General features: G+C 45.2%; 2 protein-coding genes across 12 annotated transcripts in view; one reads left to right on the forward strand and one right to left on the reverse strand.

Moving 5' to 3' along the window:
• Positions 1-14532, forward strand: part of ZSWIM8 (zinc finger SWIM-type containing 8) — a 64355-nt gene extending 49823 nt beyond the window's left edge. The window contains exons 15-26 of one of the 2 annotated variants that reach the window (XM_065670623.1): positions 498-622; positions 1891-2122; positions 3282-3434; positions 4209-4431; positions 4617-4906; positions 5630-5853; positions 6142-6624; positions 7239-7407; positions 9712-9885; positions 10976-11095; positions 12037-12215; positions 13510-14532. In XM_065670623.1, coding sequence (XP_065526695.1) covers positions 498-622; positions 1891-2122; positions 3282-3434; positions 4209-4431; positions 4617-4906; positions 5630-5853; positions 6142-6624; positions 7239-7407; positions 9712-9885; positions 10976-11095; positions 12037-12215; positions 13510-13713 — 2576 coding nt within the window. In that variant the 3' untranslated portion in view covers positions 13714-14532. The remainder of the gene's footprint in view (positions 1-497; positions 623-1890; positions 2123-3281; positions 3435-4208; positions 4432-4616; positions 4907-5629; positions 5854-6141; positions 6625-7238; positions 7408-9711; positions 9886-10975; positions 11096-12036; positions 12216-13509) is intronic. The other variant, XM_065670624.1, reaches the window with a different exon arrangement.
• A 7227-nt stretch (positions 14533-21759) lies between these two features.
• The window catches only part of NDST2 (N-deacetylase and N-sulfotransferase 2), a 142141-nt gene continuing 140232 nt past the window's right edge, over positions 21760-23668 (reverse strand). For all 10 annotated transcript variants that reach the window (XM_065670630.1, XM_065670632.1, XM_065670628.1 and 7 more), the window contains one exon: positions 21760-23664. In XM_065670630.1, coding sequence (XP_065526702.1) covers positions 23539-23664 — 126 coding nt within the window. In that variant the 3' untranslated portion in view covers positions 21760-23538. The remainder of the gene's footprint in view (positions 23665-23668) is intronic.

Raw genomic sequence — 23668 nt, forward strand, 5'->3', positions numbered from 1 at the left:
ACTGGATTCTTGCCTCATTATATCAGCTTCAGCAACAAAGCAGTGATTATATGTATTAAGTTGACAGTACTGTATGCCTGCTTAAAAGCAGCATGCAAAAAGGAATAGAATTAATTAAACAAGGCCTGTCCTCTCTTGTCTCATCTCTGAAAGGAGAAAGACGAGTTCTTTATGGTGTGGGAATGCTGGCTTGTAGCTTCTGCAGAAACTGGAGAAGCTTGTTTCAAGATGGAGTTATGGGCTTGCCTGGTCCCTTTTCCCGTGGTGTTTAAGTTCTGGTTGTTCTGACAGTTGTAGCAAGCTTAGTATTCTGGGGACAGATAGCAGCTGCTGTTTATTCATTACCCATTTCTGAAGTTCACAGAAAAATGGCAGGGAATCTTTTTTGCTTGTGACAGAGAGGTGAATAAAATAGTCTGAGGTATACACAGTGCTCAGGATGTTGTGTAGTCCCATGAGCTCACTTGTCTCTTCATCCACTCTCTTCTGGCCTGCAGGCATGAAAACAACTGTCAGTGAAGCAGAACATCCTCTGTTGTGTGAAGGCACCCGAAGAGAGAAAGGGGATCTGGCTCTAGCCCTGATGATTACTTACAAGGATGATCAGTCTAAGCTGAAGAAGGTGAGTTTTCCTCTGAAAGGAGAGATGTGGAACAAAACATGTTTGAATTTTGATGGATTTGATAGTTTTGCCAGTGAGCATAAGTTGCTGTGTCATGTACTGATGATTTACAAGCTATGTTGTGGTACTTATGTTCCTCCACTGATGCAAAATCTGATTGCAGAGTGTGCATTACCCTGGAAGAGGCACTTTTTCTATACGTTTCTTAAGGTCCAGTTGGGAGATGCATTCTCACTGCTTTTAATGCTTTTGGTTACCTGTTAAAAAAAGTCCTTTGTCCCACAGTTTTTCTGTGCACTCTGTGTGCCATCTGGGGATTGCTTCTGTTTTGCTGTGGAGATGCTGGCTTGCAGAATAGTCTATCTAGCAAAGCCTTAGTATCTTAACCTCTCCCCTCTTTGATAGACTATTTCAGTCCATCCATGCCTTAATTTCCCATGCAAGAGAGATAGTAAAACTCTGCCCCTCCGCCCCAGAGGAGGAGAAAAATACCAAAAGTGCTGAAGCTTGAGGAAGGGTTATATTAATCTTTTATATTCAGAAATCCTTTTGTCCAGCAAGAATATTATTAGTCTCTTTCTTACTCCTAAAGAAGAAGCACTTTTGCTATACTCTTCTCCAGGGAATACCAGGGACACTGATATCAGTCATCTGCAAATACATGCTCTGTCACACTCATGGTTTTCATTTCATATGGATAATGAGCAGTAGAAATGGACAAACGCATAAAATGTAGTCATGCGTTGTTCCCCAATTATGTAATAAATAGGGACAAGAAAGTAGGCTGGTAGACGGCAGTTTCTCTACTGGCTTTACCAGTTTCTCAGTATGGTATGGCAGGATTTTTTGAATGTCAAGCACATAATTTTGATAACTTAAACGCATCTAATGATCGACAGAACTAAACATAGAGTCTTACATTCTGTCCTTGATGTACCAGAGCTACTTATTTATTGTGAGGTTTGGGTGCTTTTCAGATAAAAGCCAGTGGCTGACGTGAAAATGGGGATGTTCCTGAGTACGAATGAATTGTTGCTTCCTCAGTAATGCAGACCATATGGCTTTCAGCTGTGCTCGTCTTCAGTCCAGGAAGACGATGCCTACTTTCTAGAGAATAAGCATTTTCTTTTTTTTTCTCCTCCAACAAGATACTGTCCACCAGAAGCTGATTTGGTACTTGCCCTCTGTGGCTTAGTGTAATGCCTGTTCTCTTATCCTTCTGCCAAGCTCGTTTTTAATTATTCCTTTCCTTTTTTCCTTGCTGTTAGATTTTAGACAAACTTCTGGACAGAGAGAGTCAGACTCATAAACCACAGACTCTGAGTTCCTTCTACTCATCCAGCAAGCCTGCAGTAGCAAATCAAAAATCTCCTTCCAAACATGCTGCCCAGTCCACTGCGGCTATCCAGCAGCTTCCAGGGGCTTCTGTCACTCAGCAAGCTGCTGTAAGTACTGCGGTCCAGAGCAGTCCTGAGAACTTCGTGGAGAAGAGCGCGCAGGGTAAGAGGTGCTTTGTAAGGGCTATGTTGAAACCCTTCTGTCATCCGTGCAAAACTGGAACTGTACATTTCTGTCTGTTTTGGGAAGTAGAGTGATTATATTACCATGTGGCTGCTTGGTGGTTACTAGAATATCATTGCCCCATTATCTGTTTGGCTGAATCCATTTCTGTGCATATTCTTGTTTCGTAGAGATTCAGGCTGATTTTCAGGTTTTTCTATCTTGAGCCAGTTGTATAACCAGTTAGCATAAAACTACTATGACTCCATCTTTTAGGCTTGCATCACAGGGGTGCAGAATTTCAAAAAGTTACACACTGAGTCAAATACAGTCATGCAAGATAAATACCTAAGATTGCTGAAGGGCATTAGAGAGAAACTAATGGGTTGTTTAATCTGAAGAAGAGAAGGCTCAGGGGTACCAGGGAGGATCTCTCCTACCAGAAAGGAGGATGGAGAGAGGAGGTAGCTGATCTCTTTCCCTATCCAAGTGATAGGACAAGAAGTAAAGACTTCAAGCTGCGCCAGGGGAGATTTAGACTGGATATTAGGAAAAATTTCTTCACTGAAAGGGTGGTCAGGCATTGGAGCAGGGTGCCCAGGGAAATGGTGGAATCACTCTCCCTGGCAGTGCTCAAAAACTGTGTAGACAAGGCCCTTGTGACATGGTTTAGTGGTGGACTTGGGAGTCCTGGGGTAGAGATTGGATTTGATCTTAAAGGTCTTTTCCAACCTAGCTGATTTTGTGATTCTGTGATTCTATGAAACGTGGTTTTCTTCAAGCTGTGTTTCTACTTTGATGGCAAGCATAACATACAGCAGCATTTGGTGGAAAGAAGTGCTCTCTTAACTCTTCCCAAAGAGATCAATACTAGCTGAGGATGACTGCAATAAAGTTAGGGTTGCTGGAGCATTTTTATTCTAAAATTTTTCCATAGTTGCAGCACATTTTCCACATCTTGAGAAGTTCAAATTAGATGTTCCTAGCCTGGTATTGAATGATATGCTTAATAGTGAAAGAAAACTGAGATAGTCCTGCTCATAAATAGCACTCATTTTATAAAAATCCTGCATCTTTTTATGTCTTTTAAATGGCCACATCTGGTTTTAGATACACGGAAATAAATCGTATTTACCTTGTCACTGTCCTGTTTATGCAGACAACTCTCAGAAGTCCCCCTGTGAGCCAGCTGCAGAGGCCACTGTCCTAAAACAAGAGGGAAAGGTCCCCAGTCGTCTGGCCCTTGGAAACCGAGGTGGCTACAACGGGAGATGTTGGGGTTCACCTGTCAGGCAGAAGAAGAAACACACAGGTAGGAACAGACTAGTTCATACAATGTCTAGTGCTGTGCTAGGCAGCCTGCTGGGGTTTCAGCAATTCCCTTGCTCTTTCATTCCATTTGTCAGTCTTTCCTGTACTACAGCTGTAGGTAATTGTCTCTGAGGTGTTTGGCATGGAGAAATAGATTTTGCTCCAGATTTCCTGCCCACTTCTGTATGACAAGTTATTATACCTTTCACACACCACATACATTCTAGGTGATGGATTAGTTATTTGGAGCTGAATGATTGCTGGACTCTGGGAGCAAAACTCTGTGCTCCTGGGTCCAGAAACAAATTCAGAGGAGCTGCTGCCTCTTTATACTTTTCTTGGGAAAGGTGTAATGTGGAGGCTGAGGATGTGAAGAAGCTTTGTGTAAATTGTGCACCATATATCAGAAGGCTTTTGTTCATACTTGTACGGTCTGTGGAACTTGACTTTGTATGTATATTTGCTGCTTCTTATACTCTGCCACAAAGCTTGGCAGATGGGGTGAGGAGCCAGGATGGGGTGAAAGGGGAAATAAAGACAGGTTGTTCTTGGACTCTTCTGCTTTTTAATCTGAGAACTGTAAAATGTCACTGATGGCTGTAGCCAAACTGACTAATTTAATCTCTCTTAATCTGCAAAATTGAATGCCTGGCAGCAGTAAGGCTGACTGACATGACTGATCTTAGTTGGGATTGTAGGTGATACAAATAGGAGTTTACCTACCCACATTACATTTACCAACCCTGGTGACATTGCTATGTTGCTTCTGGTGTAGGCATGGCTAGTATAGACAGCAGTGCTCCTGAAACCACCTCTGACAGTTCTCCAACACTCAGTCGGCGTCCGCTACGTGGAGGATGGGCAACAACATCCTGGGGCAGAGGACAGGACAGTGACAGCATCAGCAGTTCTTCAAGTGATTCGCTGGGATCTTCCTCTTCCAGTGGCAGTAGGAGAGCCAGTGGGGGAGCCCGTGCAAAGACTGTGGAAGTTGGCAGGTAATGAATGATCCCAGTGCAACCTCTAAGCCTGATGTCAGGGAGCATGTGTGTATTGGAAGATACTTCCTTGAGAGAGTTTGCGTTCTTTCCTCTGGACCCTAAAGACAGGAACTCTGCACTCCAGCCAGTGAATCTGGCATACTTGCTGCTGTCTGAAAGGTCCCTGTATCTTTTTCTTCTAGGTACAAAGGGAGGCGGCTGGAGAGCCATGCTCCTCATGTTCCAAACCAGCCCTCAGAGGCAGCTGCTCATTTCTACTTTGAGTTGGCCAAGACAGTCCTTATCAAAGCAGGTGGAAACAGCAGTACCTCTATCTTTACCCACCCTTCCTCCAGTGGTGGGCACCAGGGACCACACCGCAACCTTCACCTCTGCGCCTTCGAGATTGGGCTGTATGCACTAGGCCTGCACAACTTTGTGTCTCCTAACTGGCTCTCTCGAACCTACTCCTCCCATGTCTCTTGGATCACAGGTTACAGCAAAGCTATTATTGGGAAGCTTACTTTCGGGCAGGAAGGGAGGGGGGAGGGAGGCAAGCTTATTCCCAAAAATGATGATGCTGATGTGCTGTGGTAGCCATATAAGCTGCTGGCACAGCTAGCAGTAGAAGCTGAGCACCAGTGATTTACACAGTAGTGCTTCTTTGGCCTAGAAAGTTCTTGCGAGCTGTTTCTTGTTTGAAGTGCAACATGCTTCATTCTTCAAAGCCATAGACCACTTCTCTCACCTAGACTTGTCTCAACTTCTTCTTCAGGGGTCTGCTGAAGACACAGACATTTGTCAAGTCTGAACTTGCTGTTTGGCTATGTTCATCATTTCACTGTCCTCCTGTCCACACCCAGACCTACTACCTGCTCTCAATGCACATGGCTTCTAGAGCATGATAAACACCCCTGAAAATTCATGTTTTCCTGACATGATGGAAATAGAGCATCAGTCCAGGCTATAGCAAGTTCCTCTCACTACCTCAAATGTACCTTTAATTTGACTCTGATAATGGTACCATCACTCTCTGCTTGCTTATTGAGGGCTCTTGCCTGTCATGTGGTTTTGGGACGAAGAGCCACCTAAGGGAAGCAGCTAGGTTCTGTTGCTGCCGCTGAAGGAAGCAAGGAGTGCCCCTTCTGTTGAGGGAAAGCTGACTGGAACTGCACTGGGCATACAGTGGTGTGAGAATCTTCTCCCTTCCTTTTAGGACAAGCCATGGAGATTGGTAGTGCAGCCTTGAACATCTTGGTGGAGTGTTGGGATGGACATCTGACTCCTCCAGAGGTGGCATCATTGGCAGACAGAGCTTCTCGGGCCAGAGACTCCAACATGGTGCGGGCAGCTGCTGAACTAGCACTCAGCTGCTTGCCCCATGCCCATGCCCTGAACCCAAATGAGATCCAGAGGGCTCTGGTGCAGTGTAAGGAACAGGTGGGTATCATATAGAGGCTGGCTAGCACAAGCTGATTTCTAACATCAAGGATGTGCTGTTAGTTGTGAGATCGGCTCTTCTGCCACTGAACAGCCTTTTTCCCAGTTTTGTGCATTTCTTTTTTTTCATGAATAACTCTGGTTATTCTGGTGCATAACTGTGATCTGTCTGCTCACCATGGTATCAGTCATTTTAGAGTGCCTTATACTTCTCTCCTGTTGTAGTTTTGCCTTCCTGGGTTTCTGGTATTGCATTCTTCACTTCCGTTTTTTTTTCACTGCCCCCAGGATAATACAATGCTGGAAAAGGCCTGTATGGCAGTAGAAGAGGCAGCCAAAGGAGGTGGTGTGTACCCAGAAGTCCTCTTTGAAGTAGCTCACCAGTGGTACTGGCTTTATGAACAGACTGTTGGTGGGACCCCAGCCCAGAGAGAAGGTGCCACTGGCTGCAGTGCCAGTGGTGCACGGGCTGCCTCTGAAGCAGCACGTGGGTTGACAGACAACCGGGTGACCTCTGAGGCAACCACTGTAACAGTGGCAACTTCGGTAACAGCAACAGCATCAGTCATGCCTGTGATCTCTGTGGGGTCAACCATGTACCAGCAGCATACAATGGCAGGGCCAGCAATGGCACATACACACACGCAGGGTCTCCATCCTTACACCACCCTTCAGACCCACATCCCCTGTAACCCACAGTATATTGGACACACTATCCAGCATATGCCACGCCCAGCTGTCTTCCCAGTCCCTGGCTCGGCATACCCACAGGTGAGTGTTGCCTGTGCTTGATCATTTACAGTGACTTTGTGTAGCTGCTTCCAGAGGGATTATATCAGACTGGGGAGAGCATGGAGCTCAGACCTGCTGTGGCTTGAGATCTAGCTTCTGCTCTCAGTTACTTGCTGATTTGTGGTGCTACTTTGGTTGCCCAGCTCAGTTTTTGCATAATAAGGAGCCTTCAGTGGGTGCATTGAAAGTGTCAAGAGAGCATAAAATGTAATACATAAATAGTTCTTAATTTTTATTGCTATATAGTTTCTCAGAAGGCACTGGACAGAAAGCTTGTCTTCTTGAGGACCTGCAGACTAAATAGAGACTTATAGAGGGAAAAACAAGTAAGGGTTATTTTAGCCTCTGCCTATTTTTGAAAGCTCTTGGGGTGGTTTTCTTAAAACTGATTAGATTTAAAAGAAGGAGGAGCAAGCGGATGTAATGGTCATGTCGTGTATGTAGTTACTGTGCTGCTTCTTTCTGTGCTTCCACCTCCCTGTCAGATTGGACTTCCCATGCTCTGGGGTTTGTGTGGGGACATTGTGTTTTGGATTACTTCTAAGCAGTCAGATGAATTAGACATGACTGTTACATTTTTTTTTCTATTGTAGGGTGTCCATCCAGCCTTCATAGGAGCGCAATACCCTTACTCAGTAACACCACCATCGCTGGCAGCTACAGCAGTGTCATTCCCTGGCGTGCCCGTCCCATCCATGACGCAGATTGCAGTGCATCCTTATCACAGCGAGACAGGAATGTCATTGTCTTCCAATGTAGCAAGTAAGTGTTACAGCTCTGGGCTGTGTGTAGCATAGGTTTATTTACTGCGTCTCCTAGCTGTACTACAGGCAAGTCCTGCTCCTCATTAACTACAAGTTCTGCCAAGTTCTTGCACTGAAATGTTCTGGCCAAATCCACTCTATCCTAAAGATACAGATGCTCAGGGGTACTGAGATTCGTGAGGGGGCCTGATTCAACTAGTGGAGCTTTAATTCTGTTTAGCTAAATTTTCAGTATGGGATTATTGTGGCTTCTCAGATTAAAGTCTGGTTAGAGCTATTCTAGCTGTTCTGACTTGATTAGAGATTTATTCCCCCTCTCTTTTTAGCAAGGTGAGCATAGGTGACCTTGAGTAGGTTCTTGTGGTTCCTTAAGTTCTGAAGAATAGAGTGCAAGAAGCAGGCATACTTCTGCTACGATAGTACTAATTTTAACTAATTATTAAATTTAACTAATTTTAAGTACTAATAGTACTAAGTCTTTCCTGCCTGAAGGGGTTGAAATGTGGAACTTCTGTAGAGAGGACAGCTGTTTTGGCAGGATCATTTCAATGGCAGTCTGGTGGCTCACATGTTGTGTTGGGACTAGAGTGGTGGTGGAGACCCACCAAGTAGTGTGCAGCACTGGAGCAGCAGATGTTGACTGAACTGTGGACGTACTTTCATTGCCATGGGGTTTTGCACCAATGGGTCATGGTTGACCAAAGCTCTGTTATCCCCTCACTCAAGAAGCTATAGTGTTTGCCTCTGTTTGCTTATCACTGCTTTGCAATTCACCAGGTGCTGGAAGACTGGTATGAGGGAAAATACTTCAGATCCTTCATATCCAGATTATCAGGAGAATCTTTTCAGTTATTTTTATCTTGCATTTTGATGCCAAAAAGCCACCACAAAAGCAAATAGAATAGTCCTGAAGACCTCAGGATCTGAAGAACGTCTTTTGCAAGCAGCCATAGTCCTGGGCTGATGCTGTGACTCTGAATCATGAGAAACCATTTCTGTACTCCTCCAAAGAGTTATGAATTCTTCCAGAACTGCTAACTCATCCTAGAGCACTTAAAATAATGACAGGAAAAAACAACCCCACCCTTTCCAGTTGCCATTGTTTATGAATTGCATAAACTTCTGTTTTCAGTTCTTAAAATACTGCTTCACTGTTCCTGGAGTACCTAATCACGTGGTGATGCTTGAGCTCTGGCTACAATTCAGCTCATTCTTACGGGTTATTCTTACCAGGCTTCAAATGCAGCACAGATTTCACCCCGCTTTGTGGGTGTTTGGCGCTATGTGTCTGCTTGGTTGAGGAGGTCAGACAGATTTTTCATGGGAGCACATTGTTCTTGAGTGTTCAGCTGTTCACTGGTAAACATTTAAAAAACAAGCTGGAGGTGGCAGAGGAAAAGAAATCGCAACTTGGAGCATTGTGGTGGTGCTGGTGTAGTAGCACCACAGAGAAGCGTAAAATTAAGGGTAACAATGTGCACACACCTAGTGGCATCTCTGCTCTGGAACTGGCAAGCAAACCTTGCTCTTTTTGTCTCTGCAGCTTTCTTGAGAGGGAGAGTTAGATATACTCTGTTCTTTGTCAGAATACAGCTTATTGTCTCAGTGTTAACTGGTGTTTCTCGAAGTTGAGGTGGTACATAATGGATTTTCCTGTGATTTCCCTTGATTTTGCCCATGCTAGTTAAGTATCTGAAGATGACAGCTTCTCAAGTTTCCTTGCTTGTTTTTACCTTTGATATGTGCTACGAGCATATGCAATAGCTGTTCTTTCCAAGGATGGATTGGAGGCTAGTCTCCAGTAACACTCTTCCCTCATGGTAAGCTGTCTTAGAACAGAAGTGGAGCAATCTCACAATGTTGGACTTGATCTTCGAGTGACTTAATACTGTTCCTGCTCCATGATTTTCCACAGCAATTTCTCATCAGATGTAGAGATGCACATGCTTATTTCCTTGGACAAGAAATCAGAACCAGACATTTCATTTAATGATGGCAAAGACCTCTGAGTCAACACATGTATTTACGTGTAAAACATGGACGATGTGCATGTTCATGATATACTGCTAAAGAGATAGACAAGCATGTAACTGACTGTCTCCAGACCCAGCTTGCAAAGAAAATAGAGATATTCATAGCCTGTTGTATTCCAGTTGTAAGTCTGTGGTTTGTAGTTGCTGTATTGTTCTGTTTAGGGAACACTACATTGACATGGGGTGGTCAGGTGAGGGAGATGATGGCCCAAGTGAACCTTCCTTTAGGCTGGTGCTGGGTCCTAATGCTGCTGTTTTGCTCTCTTCAGTAGGAAATGTCCATGCAGGATCAACGTTCCCAGCGATTCAGGGGGCTTCCATGACAACCATGTCCTCACAGCCCAACTCCCTTGTTACAGGGAGTTTTCCTGCCGAGGATGAGCAGCACAGTCAGCCTGTGAGCCCCCAAGGTCTGCACTACCTCCACTCTGCATACCGAGTTGGTAAGGACGGCCAAGTGGGTTTCTATGGCCCCTTCTCAAGGGCTTCAGGGCAGGGTTGCAGGCAATTTGCTGCTGCACCTGTTGGGGGTGATGGCATCTTAGGTACATGGGGAAAGCAAGTCCATTATAGTATGTGGAGGCTAAAAATGGAGGCAAAGTAATAGAAGATTGAACAGCTGCTGTTGAGGGCTGTCAGAATAGAAGAGAAAGCTAAGTGGGTTAGAGCTGGGAAGAGTCTTGCCTTTCAGCAGGCGTACATAAAGGAGTCTGGATAGGGCCCTAAGGATATGACTGTGAAAAATGAGCAGCTCCTGCTGCTCATGAATGGTGAAGGCACACCTCTAGTTTAATAATACCATAATATTCAGAGGCACTGAGGGATGTGCCCTATGCCTCTCCAGCTAGGTGATTGAAGACTGACATGAAGGAAACTTCAGTTTCTTGGAGAGTTAGCCAGAAAGGGGTGCAGATGTCATAGGAGACATTGCAGTGGTAAGTGGTAAGCCGTGAAAGGTGTTTAATAGCCTCAGTAATGGAGAAGTGGGGGTGGGAAAGAGGGTCTGGAAGATCAAGGCATGGCACCTATCGGTATTTTAGAAGTGTTTAAATGGGAGGATTTGCCTGAAGAATTTTAATAGCATGAGTGACATCTTTTTAGTTTGGCAATACTGCAGCTCAGAGTTGGCCCGTTGTCTTTGCAGAGGGGTAGGTTGGTTTGGGTAGCCTCTCTGTTGCGAAATTTAGAGCAATTGTGTTGCTTTCAAGACATCTCCTGTAGTGCAGCCTTTGGGGCTATCTCACTGACCCTGCTGTAGATGCTTAATGAAGTATCTCTTTGCAGCTCTTGTAAGCTGTGATGGCTGCGCAGATTTCCCAGCCTGGAGCAGCAGATCCAGATGTTCTTGCAGATACTTCCTGCCATGACAGGCTCCAAGATGAGCCTTTTGTGTCTCTCTGGACTCTTTGCAGCTAGGGAATTTTCTGCTGATGAAAGGCAGGCCAATCAGGTTGCATTGCAGTGAGTGAAATGCTAGACTTGAGTCTTACTGGGCAGAAGTGCTGCTTGACTGTGGCTGCCCCTTTCTCACAGGGATGCTGGCTCTGGAGATGCTTGGCCGAAGAGCTCACAACGACCACCCCAACAACTTCTCCCGCAGCCCACCCTACACAGAGGATGTAAAATGGCTCCTTGGGTTAGCTGCAAAGTTAGGTAAGGCTCAGAGCAGTACTTCTTCAGAAATCCACTTGCTGGGATTTGGACCATGGTGGGAAAAAGCTCTTCAAAGAGTTAAACTTCAAAGAGTGGGTGAGCCTGATATCCAGTCCCATTTCTGAGAATGTTTCAGAAGATTCCTGCTGCTCTTTCATCCAGGCAGTTGTCCCATTTCTGGGCTCTGTAGGCATGCTGTTGAATTTTGAGGCACTAGATGAAGTGCATGGGGTTGGACAGGGCTCAGAGCTTGTATCTCTTCCATTCTATAACAGTAATTCTTTCTTGTAGGTGTTCCTCTTTCTTATGTATATTTACAGCTTCTGTGAAGGCCTTTTATAGCAATAGGTGCTCAAACCACCAGTTGATTGGGGTTTTGGTTTTTGTTTTTACTTCTGCCTTGCTCTTGGATCTTTTTTGTCAGTTCATGCTTTCAACTCTTTCATAAGTGGTAAGAACTTCAAAGAAACCAGCCTTTTACAAACAACCTGTCTAGTGGCATGGCTTCTGCTGCTGCTGCTGGGGGACCAGCACTGCAGGCGGTGGTGGGGAAGCTTGACTATCTCCAGCCTCCCTGAGACCTCAGTGCTGGGGTATCTAGGTGCTTCCTAGATGGGCAGTCAAGAAGCAGTGGGAGGAGGTGCAGTATATCCTTGCCTCTGTAGTTATCTTTGCCACGTCAGTTTTCTTTCATATCCACTTGAAATAGACAGGTGGACATGGGAAATACCAGTCACTGAGGTGGTACCTGGTATCTACTCAGACCTGACGGATATATCAGGATGGTCTCTTGTCCCCATGCGTTTGCTAGACTGTCTCCCTCAAGCCTGCTGGAGGATACAGTACACTGAGAAGAAGGTGCTCCAAATCCAGGTTCTTACTGGGAAGTAGCTGGTATCTCTTACCTTAACACTGTTGTTCTGACTTCTCCTTCTGTGCAGGTGTAAACTACGTGCATCAGTTTTGCGTTGGTGCAGCCAAGGGGGTGCTGAGCCCTTTTGTACTCCAGGAGATCATCATGGAAGCTCTACAGAGGCTCAACCCTGCCCATGTGCACAACCACCTGCGCACCCCAGCCTTCCACCAGCTGGTGCAGAGGTGCCAGCAGGCATATATGCAGGTAATGTATGGCCTGCTTTCTTGCCTGTCAAAGCTTCCCTGCCTGCACGGACTGTCTATGTGTGCATGTGCAGAGGAGAAGGGACCTTGTGTACTGGTAGCTGAACTGGTCCATTGCCTGATGCATCCATCTCCCTCAGGAGGGACAAGAAAAGGCATCACTTGCCAGTATGGAGAGTGCATGCAACCAGCCTCATTGTACTGCTTCTTTCAAGGCCTCTTGCCCCTGTGCTCTCTGTGAAAGGATGGGGTGGTTCTGTGTTCCCTGTCCTCTTTCTTCCTCACTCCAAATGCTACCCATACCTTTTAACTTCTGTACTTCTTCTTCGCTGTGCTTTCAAGCCCCCTGTCCACCTCTCTTCACAGCCTGCCTTTTTTTTTCCCTTTCCTTGTTTATAACCTGTCTTCCCCTGGTTGTGAAGCCTGGATATGGCTGTCTGGTGTGCCAGTGCCGGCGCTAATAGTGGAGGTGGCTTGGTCAGCTGCCAGTGCAGATGAGATATCCGGGGATTTATTGAAACTAGGACAAATGTTTAGGCCAGGTTGGACAGAGCCTTGAGTGGCATGGTTTAGTGTGAGGTGTCTCTTCCCATGGCGGCGGGGTTGGAACTAGATGATCTTAAGGTCCTTGCCAACCCAAACTATTCTATGATTCTATGTTGAAAACAGTGTTCCATGATCGCTAAAACAGTGTAGACAGGACACCCCACCTGTACATGCTTCTCTTGAGTAAGTGACCAGAAGGGTGGTTCTGCAGACGTGTTGCCCAGGTTGGATTAGGTGATACTTCGGAGAGATGAGAGCTTCTTCACTTGAGCTCAAGAGCTGGTCAAGCAGTTATGGGGCCTTAGTTGGAAGCTGATAGAAGCACAGTGTGAAGCCTAGTGATATTTTGTAGCAAGTTAGTGTAAGCCCTGCAGTGAGTGTGCTGGGTTCCCATGTATAACCTGCAGAATGAAAGGTTTGAGGGTTAGATGCTGATGGGGGGTGGGGTAGAGCATTAGTTGGCCCTTTTGTGCTGTGCAATGGCCCAATTTAGTGCTCATGAAGGAGAGAACACCTGCTGATGCTGTGGACTGTATTTTGATATTCTGAGGGAACCTTTACCTTGTCTGTGTTTAGATTGTAAGATATGGCACTGCTGTCTTTTAAGCTAGCTGTCCTCTGTTAGAGCCTCTGAGTCTTGGGACCTCTCATGGTGTAACAGGATCATGCGATACTGAGTCTTTCTCTGACTGTCACAGAATGAGGGTGATGAGCAGACACCTAAAGGCTCTTTCCCTGTTCCCATCCAGTACATCCATCATCGTCTGATCCATCTCACTCCAGCTGACTACGATGACTTTGTGAATGCCATCCGCAGCGCCAGAAGCGCCTTCTGCCTGACTCCCATGGGCATGATGCAGTTCAATGATATTCTCCAGAACTTAAAGCGCAGCAAGCAGACAAAGGACCTGTGGCAAAGGGTCTCTCTGGAAATGACCACCTTCTCACCATGACAGCAGGCGGAGCTCCACGGACACACAACCCTTTGTCCCGCATAGTTGTAGTTCCATTTACACCATCCTTCCTTCTGGTGTCTTTTTTATTTTAGATTTAACTTGTTGGAAACCACTGATCTGATGTATTTATACCATGACATTCCTCTCCAGCACCGTTGCGTGTTGGCGCTCCGCTTGCTCGCTCTTCCTCCTCCTCCTCAGTGGGCTGCAGGCTTCAGAAGCATCAGGAAACAAGAAGGAAGTTGAGCTGGCTGCCCTGTGGTGTAGTCACTGCTTTTTTCCCAGAGCCCCTGAGGGCTGTCCTGCGAGCAGTTTGCAGTGTGAACACGCACGTGTTAGGGGGGTGGGGGATTCTGTCTTAAATATTTATTTTGGCATTTATAAATATGTAAACTTTTTTTTTTTTGTATGGGCTTCTCTTACTCCACGTACCACCGCCTTTTGGGAGAGGCTGGGACTGCTCTGCACAGCCAGCCATGCTCCCTTCATTCCTTTCAGCGCCTCCTGCTGAGAGAAGCTGAGACTGGAGTAGCAGGGCCAGGGCCACCTCTGCGGCTTTCTGCAGCAGCTGCTGAGGGCAGAGGCTGGAGCTTGGGCAGTCAGAGTTGTGACTGCGCCGAGCTGCCTGGAGACTGCCAGAAGTGCTTGGGCTCTTTCTCAGGAGCGTCCCTCATTGGGCACTGCTGGCTCATAGGATGTTTTGTTCGGAGTTGTACAATCGTGTTTCTTTTTGCTGGGGTATTACTCTCCTGTAATCAGTTTCTTATCCCTTGTCTCTTCTTGTTTCCTGATTAAACACTCGTTTTCTTAGACTGACTCTCTCTTCTCTCTGCTATGATGTTGACAGTCTGATGTTGCTGGCCAGCTTGTGTCAGTGGGAGCTTTTGTGATCTCTGTTAGATAGCTGTCCTGCTTTGGGGGACAGCAGCCCAGCACAAAACAGCTGGCCAGAGCTTTTGCACAAGCTTGCCTGGTACTGCTCTGAGAACGAAATGCCTCTGCAGAGGCCGAGGTATGTGCGGACTGGGTCAAGTGATGGGTGTCAGGGCATTTGGTGGAAGCCTGGGGTGTTTTGCCTACACTTCTGCCAGCCAACAGGTCACGTTGCTGGTCTTCACACCAGTGGTATTGTGTGATGATGCAGAGCTCTGTTTTTTCAAAGCATGCAAAACAGTAGCTGTTCACCTTGATGTAATTGTTAAAGGTGGCTAGTGGCCTGCTCCCATGCATTTTGGGAGACGTTTGGTGGACTGTGCAAGCTATGCAGTAGGGACAGCACTGTGGAAAATTAGTTTTAGAAAGCTTTTATTTTTATGCCAAGGAAGTCAAAAAGGCTCCTGCCATTTGTAAGCATACAAGCACATAAATTTCAGGGCTTTTAAAACTGGAAGCCAGGTGATTGATGGATGTTAAGAATCCAATTTCTCAGGAGTAATGTATTTTGCTTCTTACTTGGGTTTGGCTAATGGTAGTGGGGAGCTTTTAGTTTCTACAAGTTAGAAATATATGCCTGTTTGATATTTTCATTGATACTCTTAAAAATGAGCTAACTCATAGGCACAGGGCAAAAGAGATGAACAGGCTGCTTTGGTTTGACTTTGTGTGCTGCACAGGCCAGAGTGTGACTGAGGTTCCTCTGCTTCTGATTGTGGAACAGTAGCTATTTAAAGATTTCCTTACAGCCCCTTGTATTCTTCCATAAGGTATCTAGTTACGTGCCAGTTATAAATCATAGATTCATAGAATGATGATGTTTGTAAAAATGTGTTAAATTTTGTGGCTTTTAAACTAAACAATGTTGATTATGAGCTGCCTGTTACAGGGCAAAACTCCTGGATTTGACTGGAGGGCACAGCCTGATGTCTAGAAGCTTTGGGTTCCTGAAGCACTTTCTGTACTTTCTGGTTCTTACATGTTCAGGACTGGGAAGGGAGTTTGGAGAAAAATTAGTTTTCAAATGAAGTTTTATCTTCTCCTTTCTACTGGAGAAAATTTGGGGAAGAGAAGGCAGCATCTTCTAGAGATGAATGTGTAATAAGTACATATGAATGATGATGAATAAGTGTCAGGAGCCGAAGTGACGCTGCATTAAGGATTTGGATTGCATAGGGAAATGAGATGGCAGGGCTTTATCTGTGGTGTCTATTAGAAGATTACACTTAGACCCTGCACAGGCAAGTTTTCAGACCACTGTAGTTAAAACACCAGGAGCATGAGAGCACTGTCACCAGAATCTTTGTATAGGAAAAATACAGTGGAGCCTCTTACCATGAGGTTAGAAGGGACTTTATCTGGAAGTGTACTTTCTGTCATTCTGTGTAGATGCCATGAAGACAGTAAGAGAAAAGAAATCACAATGCCTGTTTTCTTTCACTGTGCTCAATACTTTCTCTGGTTATTTTGCCCATTCTAGTCCTCATACAGGCTTGTATTGCTTTCATGTGACAGACCTTGTCAGAGTTGTCTTCCAGCAGCTGCAGAGTCCAGACAGAGGAATAGCCGGGGAATCTCACCGCAAGCTGACACTGACTGAACAGGCAGCTCAGTGGTATGAGACACAGGTCAGTAGTTTCAGACATTTCCAGTCTTTTCTCTGAAGGAAGAGTTTGCTCAGGGTGAGCAAACAGAGATGGTAACTGTGTGGAGTTGCTGCTTCCAGAACACACTTTCAGTCTCAGATCTCTGTATCTGTTAATCTGCTGTTGTTCCTGAGCTGTATCCCATGGGAATGTATCTGAGCAAGGAAGGGAGAAAGGAGAAAGTGAGAAAGGAGATGATGATGGATTTTCTTGGCATGTGGCTGGGAGGTTCTTCAGGTATGTTTCCCTTATAAGAGATAAGATGAGCCCTGGTGCCCCCAGAAGCACTGATTTACTATTAAGGCAGAAAAATTACTACCCAGTTAGTCTTGTTAGTTTGTTCCCTATTCCAGGAGCAGGGGAGGTACTTGGGCTCAGAGGTTCTGAAAGGACATTTCAGCAGAAGGCCTATAAAAAAGCAGAGGTTGTAGCCAACTCAAATTTCCTTTGACTTTCAGTTAACACGTGTTTTTTTCACTTAGAGTAAATGTCCTCTAGGTCCTTGCCGTTACCAGCAACACATGAAGTGGCTGCAGTGAAGGCCAGCTGCCACAGCAGTTGGATGCTTTAGAGCTCTTCCAGTGTAGAAATGATTCTACATAGCTGAGAAGCTGTTTTCCGTGGTGGCTGCCACCTCTCCACAGGCTGGGCAGCAAATGCTGAGTTCAGTAAGTACTAAGAACTACAGGTGTTTGTTTGGATAGGGCCTGGCACCTACATGCACACATGATGTTCTGTGATGGGAGGCCTTGCAATGGGTTATTGTCATGAAATATACCTTTTAGCTGTTAGTCTCTGGAAATAACAGCTCATTTCAGTGGGGAGTTGGAGTCAGATTTGTACAGGTGCAGGTGAAACCAGCTGAGAATTGGCTGATGTCTTTACTGCAAGATACCTGTAGGCCATTTTTCATTGTCCTTTTAGTGTTAAAGATCAAACTACTTAATAGTCCTAATTAGGGCAGCGTGTGAAGGGCAGCCTTGAGCTCTGACTTACCTCACTGTCTGCACTTGAGGTTTTGCAGGTATGTCAGCTGAACAACTTGGCAGGGGGCATAGATGTGCATTTTGATGCTCCGTCCAAGGGTCAGTACATGCAGATGAAAGCAGATGGTGTTCCAGTGTTAGGATACTTAGAAGCAACTCCCTAAAGAAAGAGATTCCCTCTGCATATATAGTGGGGGCCATACATCAAGAAATGTAAGGGAGAGGGTGTGAAAGTTTAAGATGAGGGGTATTGTAAGTGAAAGGGCCTTTTTTCCACACTCCCCTGAGGGTGATAGTGGGTGGCCCTTGTCTTTACCCTTTGCCTGTGTGCAGTCTCATCCTGTATCTGGCACAGCAACATTTCTCAAACTTAAAACTGTTGATCCCTGCATAGTTTGAGTCTTTAGGAGTAAAATCTTGGCATTAGTGTAATTGGAAGACATGCCAAGATTGCACTTTGGATATTTGGCTTGTCAGAAGGAATAGCGTGATTTTTGCTCTTACAGAATTGATAAAATAAAGGTTTTGGTCATAGCAAGCCTCATTCCTTGGAAAACATCTTGTGCTGCGGATGATAACCTTGTTCCGTGTAGATCAGGTATGCCAGCCTTTGAGAGGGCCGGCTCCCCTCTTCCCTCTCCAGACATGTTCATGTACAACCACCTTTCTTGCAGGTGAAAGTTTTCCTTTGTAAGCACTTTCCATGTTAGCAGAACAGTATTTTCCTTTGGACTTCAGTGTCTTTACAGCCCACAAACAAGCTGAGTTGGAGTTCTCAGCTGATGAAACAAGATGCCTAGAAACAGGTATGTCTGGAGTTAGCTGCAGAGTGTGTTTCTGTCTAGTTTTGTTTGCTGTCATTAATATTTATTTAGGATATGTATTTTCCTGCTCTAAACGCCCATTCAGAAATAGCCTCCTTGGGAGTTTTTGAGCCTAAACTGGTTTTAAATTCGTTGTGTGGGTTTGTTTGTTATCAAGCCTAGCACTGTTGTGTTTTGGAATAGAATACAGGCTTTTACTTTCCCAGCTGGTTTAGTGCTAGCTTAGGTATTGCTACACAGTGCTGTTGTGCACTGTGCCTTGCAAACCCCAGCCCACGGAAATGGAGTAAGCATTGAAGTTTCTCCATGAAGCTTATCACCACCTCCTGGTATAAGTCAGTCAGCTGTAACATGATGTAAGTTTGAAATCATTGTCTGTCACTGTTGGGAAAGTTGTGTTTTTCTTACCCAGACATTAAGAGGGTGACAGGGTATTAAAATGAATTTCCCAGGATGCACCTGGGGAGTGTGCCAAAACAGGGAAGTGCTCAGAGTCTGCTACTGAGGCTGGCAGGTCGGGCCATGAGGATGGCTCAGCATTTGTTGATGATTGTGACTATTGTATGACTTGCTTTTAAGCTCTCCTGATGGAGTGAGCAGCTCTCAACTACAGTTTATTTAGACTGGTTTGTGTTTTCTCCTTCTGTGCCTGAATGTAAAAGTGCCCTATGCCATGATTATGGTAAGGAGGGGCTTTCTTAAATTGTAATTTTTAGGGGTTGGGTTTTGGTTTTTCATTATTTTTTTCAAACTACCTCCCCTCTCACTACCCCTCCTCCCCCAGCATAATTCAGATGTGGCTTCTGAACTTCTTTCTGCTTCCTGCTTCTGTTTTAAGGGTACTCACACTTGGGACAGGGCAGTGGAGGCACCTGTCCAAGAGTGGCATTAACCTGCAAAAGCTGGAAGTGCAGCTTGGGGCTGTTCTGTGACAGGGTTTTCATTTGAGCCTATGCCTAGTTAATGTTCTTTCTCAGGGTAATGTCCAAGTGCTTCATGTGCTGTCAGACAGTGACTGTGATCTGTGAATGACTTTCTTTTCCTTTATGGTGGCACCTGCTTAGTTAATCAACAGGGACTGTGTCTCCACTATCTCCTTCCATGTTGTGGCTTACTTTACCTTGCCTCTTAAGTCAGCCAGGAGAGGGTCTGTCAGGAATTCTGGGGCTTAAAGGGCAGCTGTTGAGCCTTAGTGTCAACACAGTGGTGTTGTAATTCCGGAAACACACCTTTTCCAGTGACTTGAGGGGTTCTGAGACCAGTCTGATTTATGAGCCTCTGTTACCTACTATATATGAAATGAACATAAGCTGGGTTTCAGACTCTTGGGGCACCATTATGGACATGCTGGTGTACAGGCATTTCAGAGAGACTGTAGAGTCAGTAAGACTATATAGATGAAAATGGGGAGGAATTGAGTCTTGGAAGAAAACCACTCATTCTTTAAAGCCAAAACAAGATAAATACATTTCTACATAGTTCTCAAGAGTAGTGGCAGTGAGTGTTGGGAGTAAGTTTCTGGTAGCAAAACAAGCTTGCAAATTGTTTCTCAGAGGCAAGCATTAGTTCCTAATCTTAACAATGCTCAGTGTTTATGCTCTTTTTATTTCACCCCCACAAGCCTTTCAGAATAAGGGGAAAGAAAAGAACTGTAGGTAAAGCCCTGATAACTGAAGAGGGAGGTACCAGTGCTCAATCCATGTCCTACTGTGTGATGGGAGATAATACTCCTGGCTTGGGGCAGCCTGCTGAAAACACTTGTGTTAGTTGATCCTGTCTTGGTACCTTCCTCGCAGTTGCACCATGTCAGCTAGAAGACACTGAGGATTCAGCAGGGTGGATGAACGTATTTGTTTCAGATTCATTTGGTACATTCGGACCTGCTTGTCATAGGTTTTCTTGCCATGTTACTACTGATACAGCAGAATGACCAGCAAGAAATCAAAGGATTCTCTTACCAACTGTGAGGGCTGAAAAACAACAGGATGAGTTTGAGCAAGCTGCTCATTAGAGTCACAGAGCTCGACTCTTGTATGTCATTGACTTCCAGGAGCTGCAGGCTTCTGCCAGGAATATGTGCCTTTGCAGTGCTGTCATCAATGGAAAACTGCAGTTTTAAGCAATGAGATTTTTACGTAGTCAATGCAGGCTGCCACCTACAGAGAAATGCTTCCAGTTTCCTTAAAGGGTGTTTTCCCTGTAACTGAGACTTGTACCAGTACTTCCTGTACCTAGTAGAAAATGGTAACAGCCTACTTCTAAATATCTTCCCGACTGAATTCCAAAGGCTATGTGTGCATAGAAGTTCCAGCCCCACATGCTGAGCATTCTTTTCTGAGGTTGGTATGTATATACGTCTGCTGATGGCTTTCTTTTAAAAAGAAAGAGTTGCTTGGTCTTGCCAGTTCTCACCTTCCATTTACCTTTCCAGTTCTGAAAAGTGACCTTTCTGACACCTGGTCAAATCACTCCTTTTTCAATGGGTTGGTTTCCTATGCATCAGACTGAAGAGTATTTTTACTACATTACCAAAAAAAGTTCAGGTAATGTTTTGTGCTTATTGTTTTCCTTGTATTAGATGTCAGCTGCTTACCATGAAGTTCTGCTGCTAAACATTTAGGTAAGAAAGGTAAGAAGATGAGGTTTATTTACACTAAGTGTGAAGGTCTGTATTGTGTCAGTACCAAACAGGACAGTATCTAGTAACATGTTTATCTCACTGGAAAAGATGGGTTTTGTTGGCTTTTTTGATATCACTGAGATTCTGATATTATAAGAGCTTCTCGTAGGAGGGGGTGTGAGTTTCCACAGCTCTGAAGAGATGTCTGGAAAGAGGGTAGCTTCTGCAGCAGTGTGCTGTCAGAGGGAGTTACCAGATTTGAAGATGACTCTTCATCAGCTAAATCAGGTAAGGATGTCTTGCATTTGCATCTGACCACAGCAGGTGATTTGTTTGCCATTAACTTAGGCAGTAAGAACTAGCATAGCATTGAAATGAAGCTATATAGCTGGAAAGAATTAATAATGAGAATAAACAGCTGCCCTTTGCTGCCTTAAGTGAATGCCTATCACCAGTCAACTAATCCTGACATTTACTGAGCCCCTCTCAGTATCTATTCTTGGTACGCTGATGATTTTTTAATGTTTAAATCCATCTCCACATAGTTCAAGGTAAAGCACAAAGTAATTGTGTACATTAAGTGACAACCTGTAATGGATTAAGAGCAGGAAAGTGTGTTTAATGGAGCATCAGTAGCACTGGTGCTGGGAAGCTCCTCCGGCTGAGACAGCATGTAAAATCAGCTGCTCTGCTGTGGCTGCATTTGTTTATCTCTGAAGTGCTCAGTGAGGTGAGGGCTGTAAAGCTGTTTTACAATGCTCTCATACCCGAGACTATTTAAACAATGTTTTGCTTCCAGTTCAGTGTAAGGTTGCGTATTACTGTAGGTCTGGCTCGTGGGCTCTCTAATTACAGGCTGTGTGCTGTGCGTTTCTGCAAGCCTACAGGTGCTCCTCTGCTGTTACAGATGTAAGTTAAACAAACACCTCTGTTGACCCCCCAAGTATCAGCTGTAAGACCTGGAGGGTTTCAGTTTTTCTTACCCTTGTACCAGCTATGTGTCCATGACATCACTCCAAATCATCACAAAGAAGAAAAATAAGTAGTACATTTATTGAATCTCCACTTACTACTACTTCTAGCTTTTATTCAGACACTTGTGCTCAGCTTCAAGAGCCAAGAATTTCTTCATTATCATTCAATGTGAATGATGCTATACATGAATCCAGTGCAGGAAGTTGGGCTCTTCTCTCTAACAGGAGCGAGAGAGGGGTTTCTAGTCTTTCTGTTGTTTTTTTTGGCTGCACAAAATAACCCTTTCCAAGGGCACATGAAATAAAATACTATATTGCATACTATATACATTTACATACAACGGTAAATGCACCATTCATTCAGAAATACACAATACCTAAGGCTCAATGGAAAAGCTTGGTTGAAGCAACTTCTCTCTGGGTAGGAGAAAAGGAGCTCGTGACAGGTGGTGGAAGTTTCCATACTCTGTGTTCATATGGATCCTGCCACTCTGTTCTCAGGAACCGCAGCAGTCTCCAAGGACCGTCTGTGCCCAGGAGGGAGGGACGATGGCCCACACAGCTCCAAAGCCCATGGCTCAGTGACAGAAAACACGTACGACCATGACAGAGGATTTCCTCTGAGAACAGTTATCCAGCAACTGCAGGAGGAGGCAAAGCACCTTCGTGTACTTACTTGACTTTGCAGTAGTAAACTGAACAGCCCCTTTTGGACACTGAAAAACGCTTCTAATTCCAAGCCTTTCTGAATGATACTTTTAACTGTATTTTGCTTTCCTCCTTGGACTGTTGGACTGCATGGGGATTAAACAGGTGCTAGCTATCGGCATAGGTGGTAGGGACCCTGGAGCTCTTGGAAAGAGACAAATATTTGTTGGTTTGGGTTGTTTTTTTAGCTGATCAGACATGGGGAACTGAATTGTCTGCTTTCAGCTATATCAGCCTTATTTGACAGTACCTGAGCTTTGCCTCCCCCAGCTGCTGTGCTGCACTAACACATGCCTCCAAAGTGCCCCAAAGAGACATACTGCTCCTTGGTTCTTTTGAAATGCCTAAAGTCCCTGCAGAGAAGTACTCGCCCCATTGCCACATGTGGCAACTTTTTCCCTAAGATAACAAACCAATTCAGCGACAGTAGCCACAGCTTTGCCTTTTCTCCCACTGCCCACTGACCACAGTCACTGGACGCTATCAGACCGACAATGCTGCAGGTAAGGAGAGGCAAATCTTAGGTCTATTACATCTGTCTCCAAGAAAGTGCGGTCTCCATCAGCCACACACAGTACACTAACTCATGATCACTCCGCATGGGGAGGAACAAGGTGCTCTTGTACCTTGCTGTTGCCAAATAGACTTGTAGTCTATTGCTCACTGGCAAGCTGGGGCTCACTGGACTAGATTCCCCCTTCTATTAAGCTGCTGTTTTTTCACAGCAGTGGGCTGAATAGCTCACCTCTTAAGTCTTTACTTCTGGACGCGGAGGCGTAACACGTTAACCCTCCAGCTACTGCCTGTTTCATATACTGAGAGGAGTATTTTAAACATAAAGTGTTTACGGTGCTCTCTCCCCTGCTCAAATGTAGGGCAGGCATTCCAAAGCCTTCCTGTAAGTAAAAGTCAAAAGTGTATCACACCATTAATACTCAAGAATGTGACTTGCACTCTGTATCCCAGGGCAGTGTCAGAGGCAGCAGCCCTTCCCAATGGTGGGGAAAGGCTCCACATGCACATTCTCTGCTCCTGCTCATTTGTCGAGTTATTTTGGCTTGACAATAGATGGCACCATAGCGCACGTTGGAGCACCACACATCCCAATGGCACTGGGGGCAAGGGAGTCCCTCAGCTCCAGCTGGAGTTCTGCAGTTCCTCTCGGAGCCATATTGGAAGGGGCTGCCCAAGTCTGTTCATCAGCTTGGATAATTCAATGTTGTGCTCGTGGTAGAAGTCTCTTAGGAACAGCCGTGACTGT

The sequence above is a fragment of the Lathamus discolor genome, chromosome 3 (assembly GCF_037157495.1).
Source record: "Lathamus discolor isolate bLatDis1 chromosome 3, bLatDis1.hap1, whole genome shotgun sequence".
Lineage (NCBI taxonomy): Eukaryota > Metazoa > Chordata > Aves > Psittaciformes > Psittacidae > Lathamus > Lathamus discolor.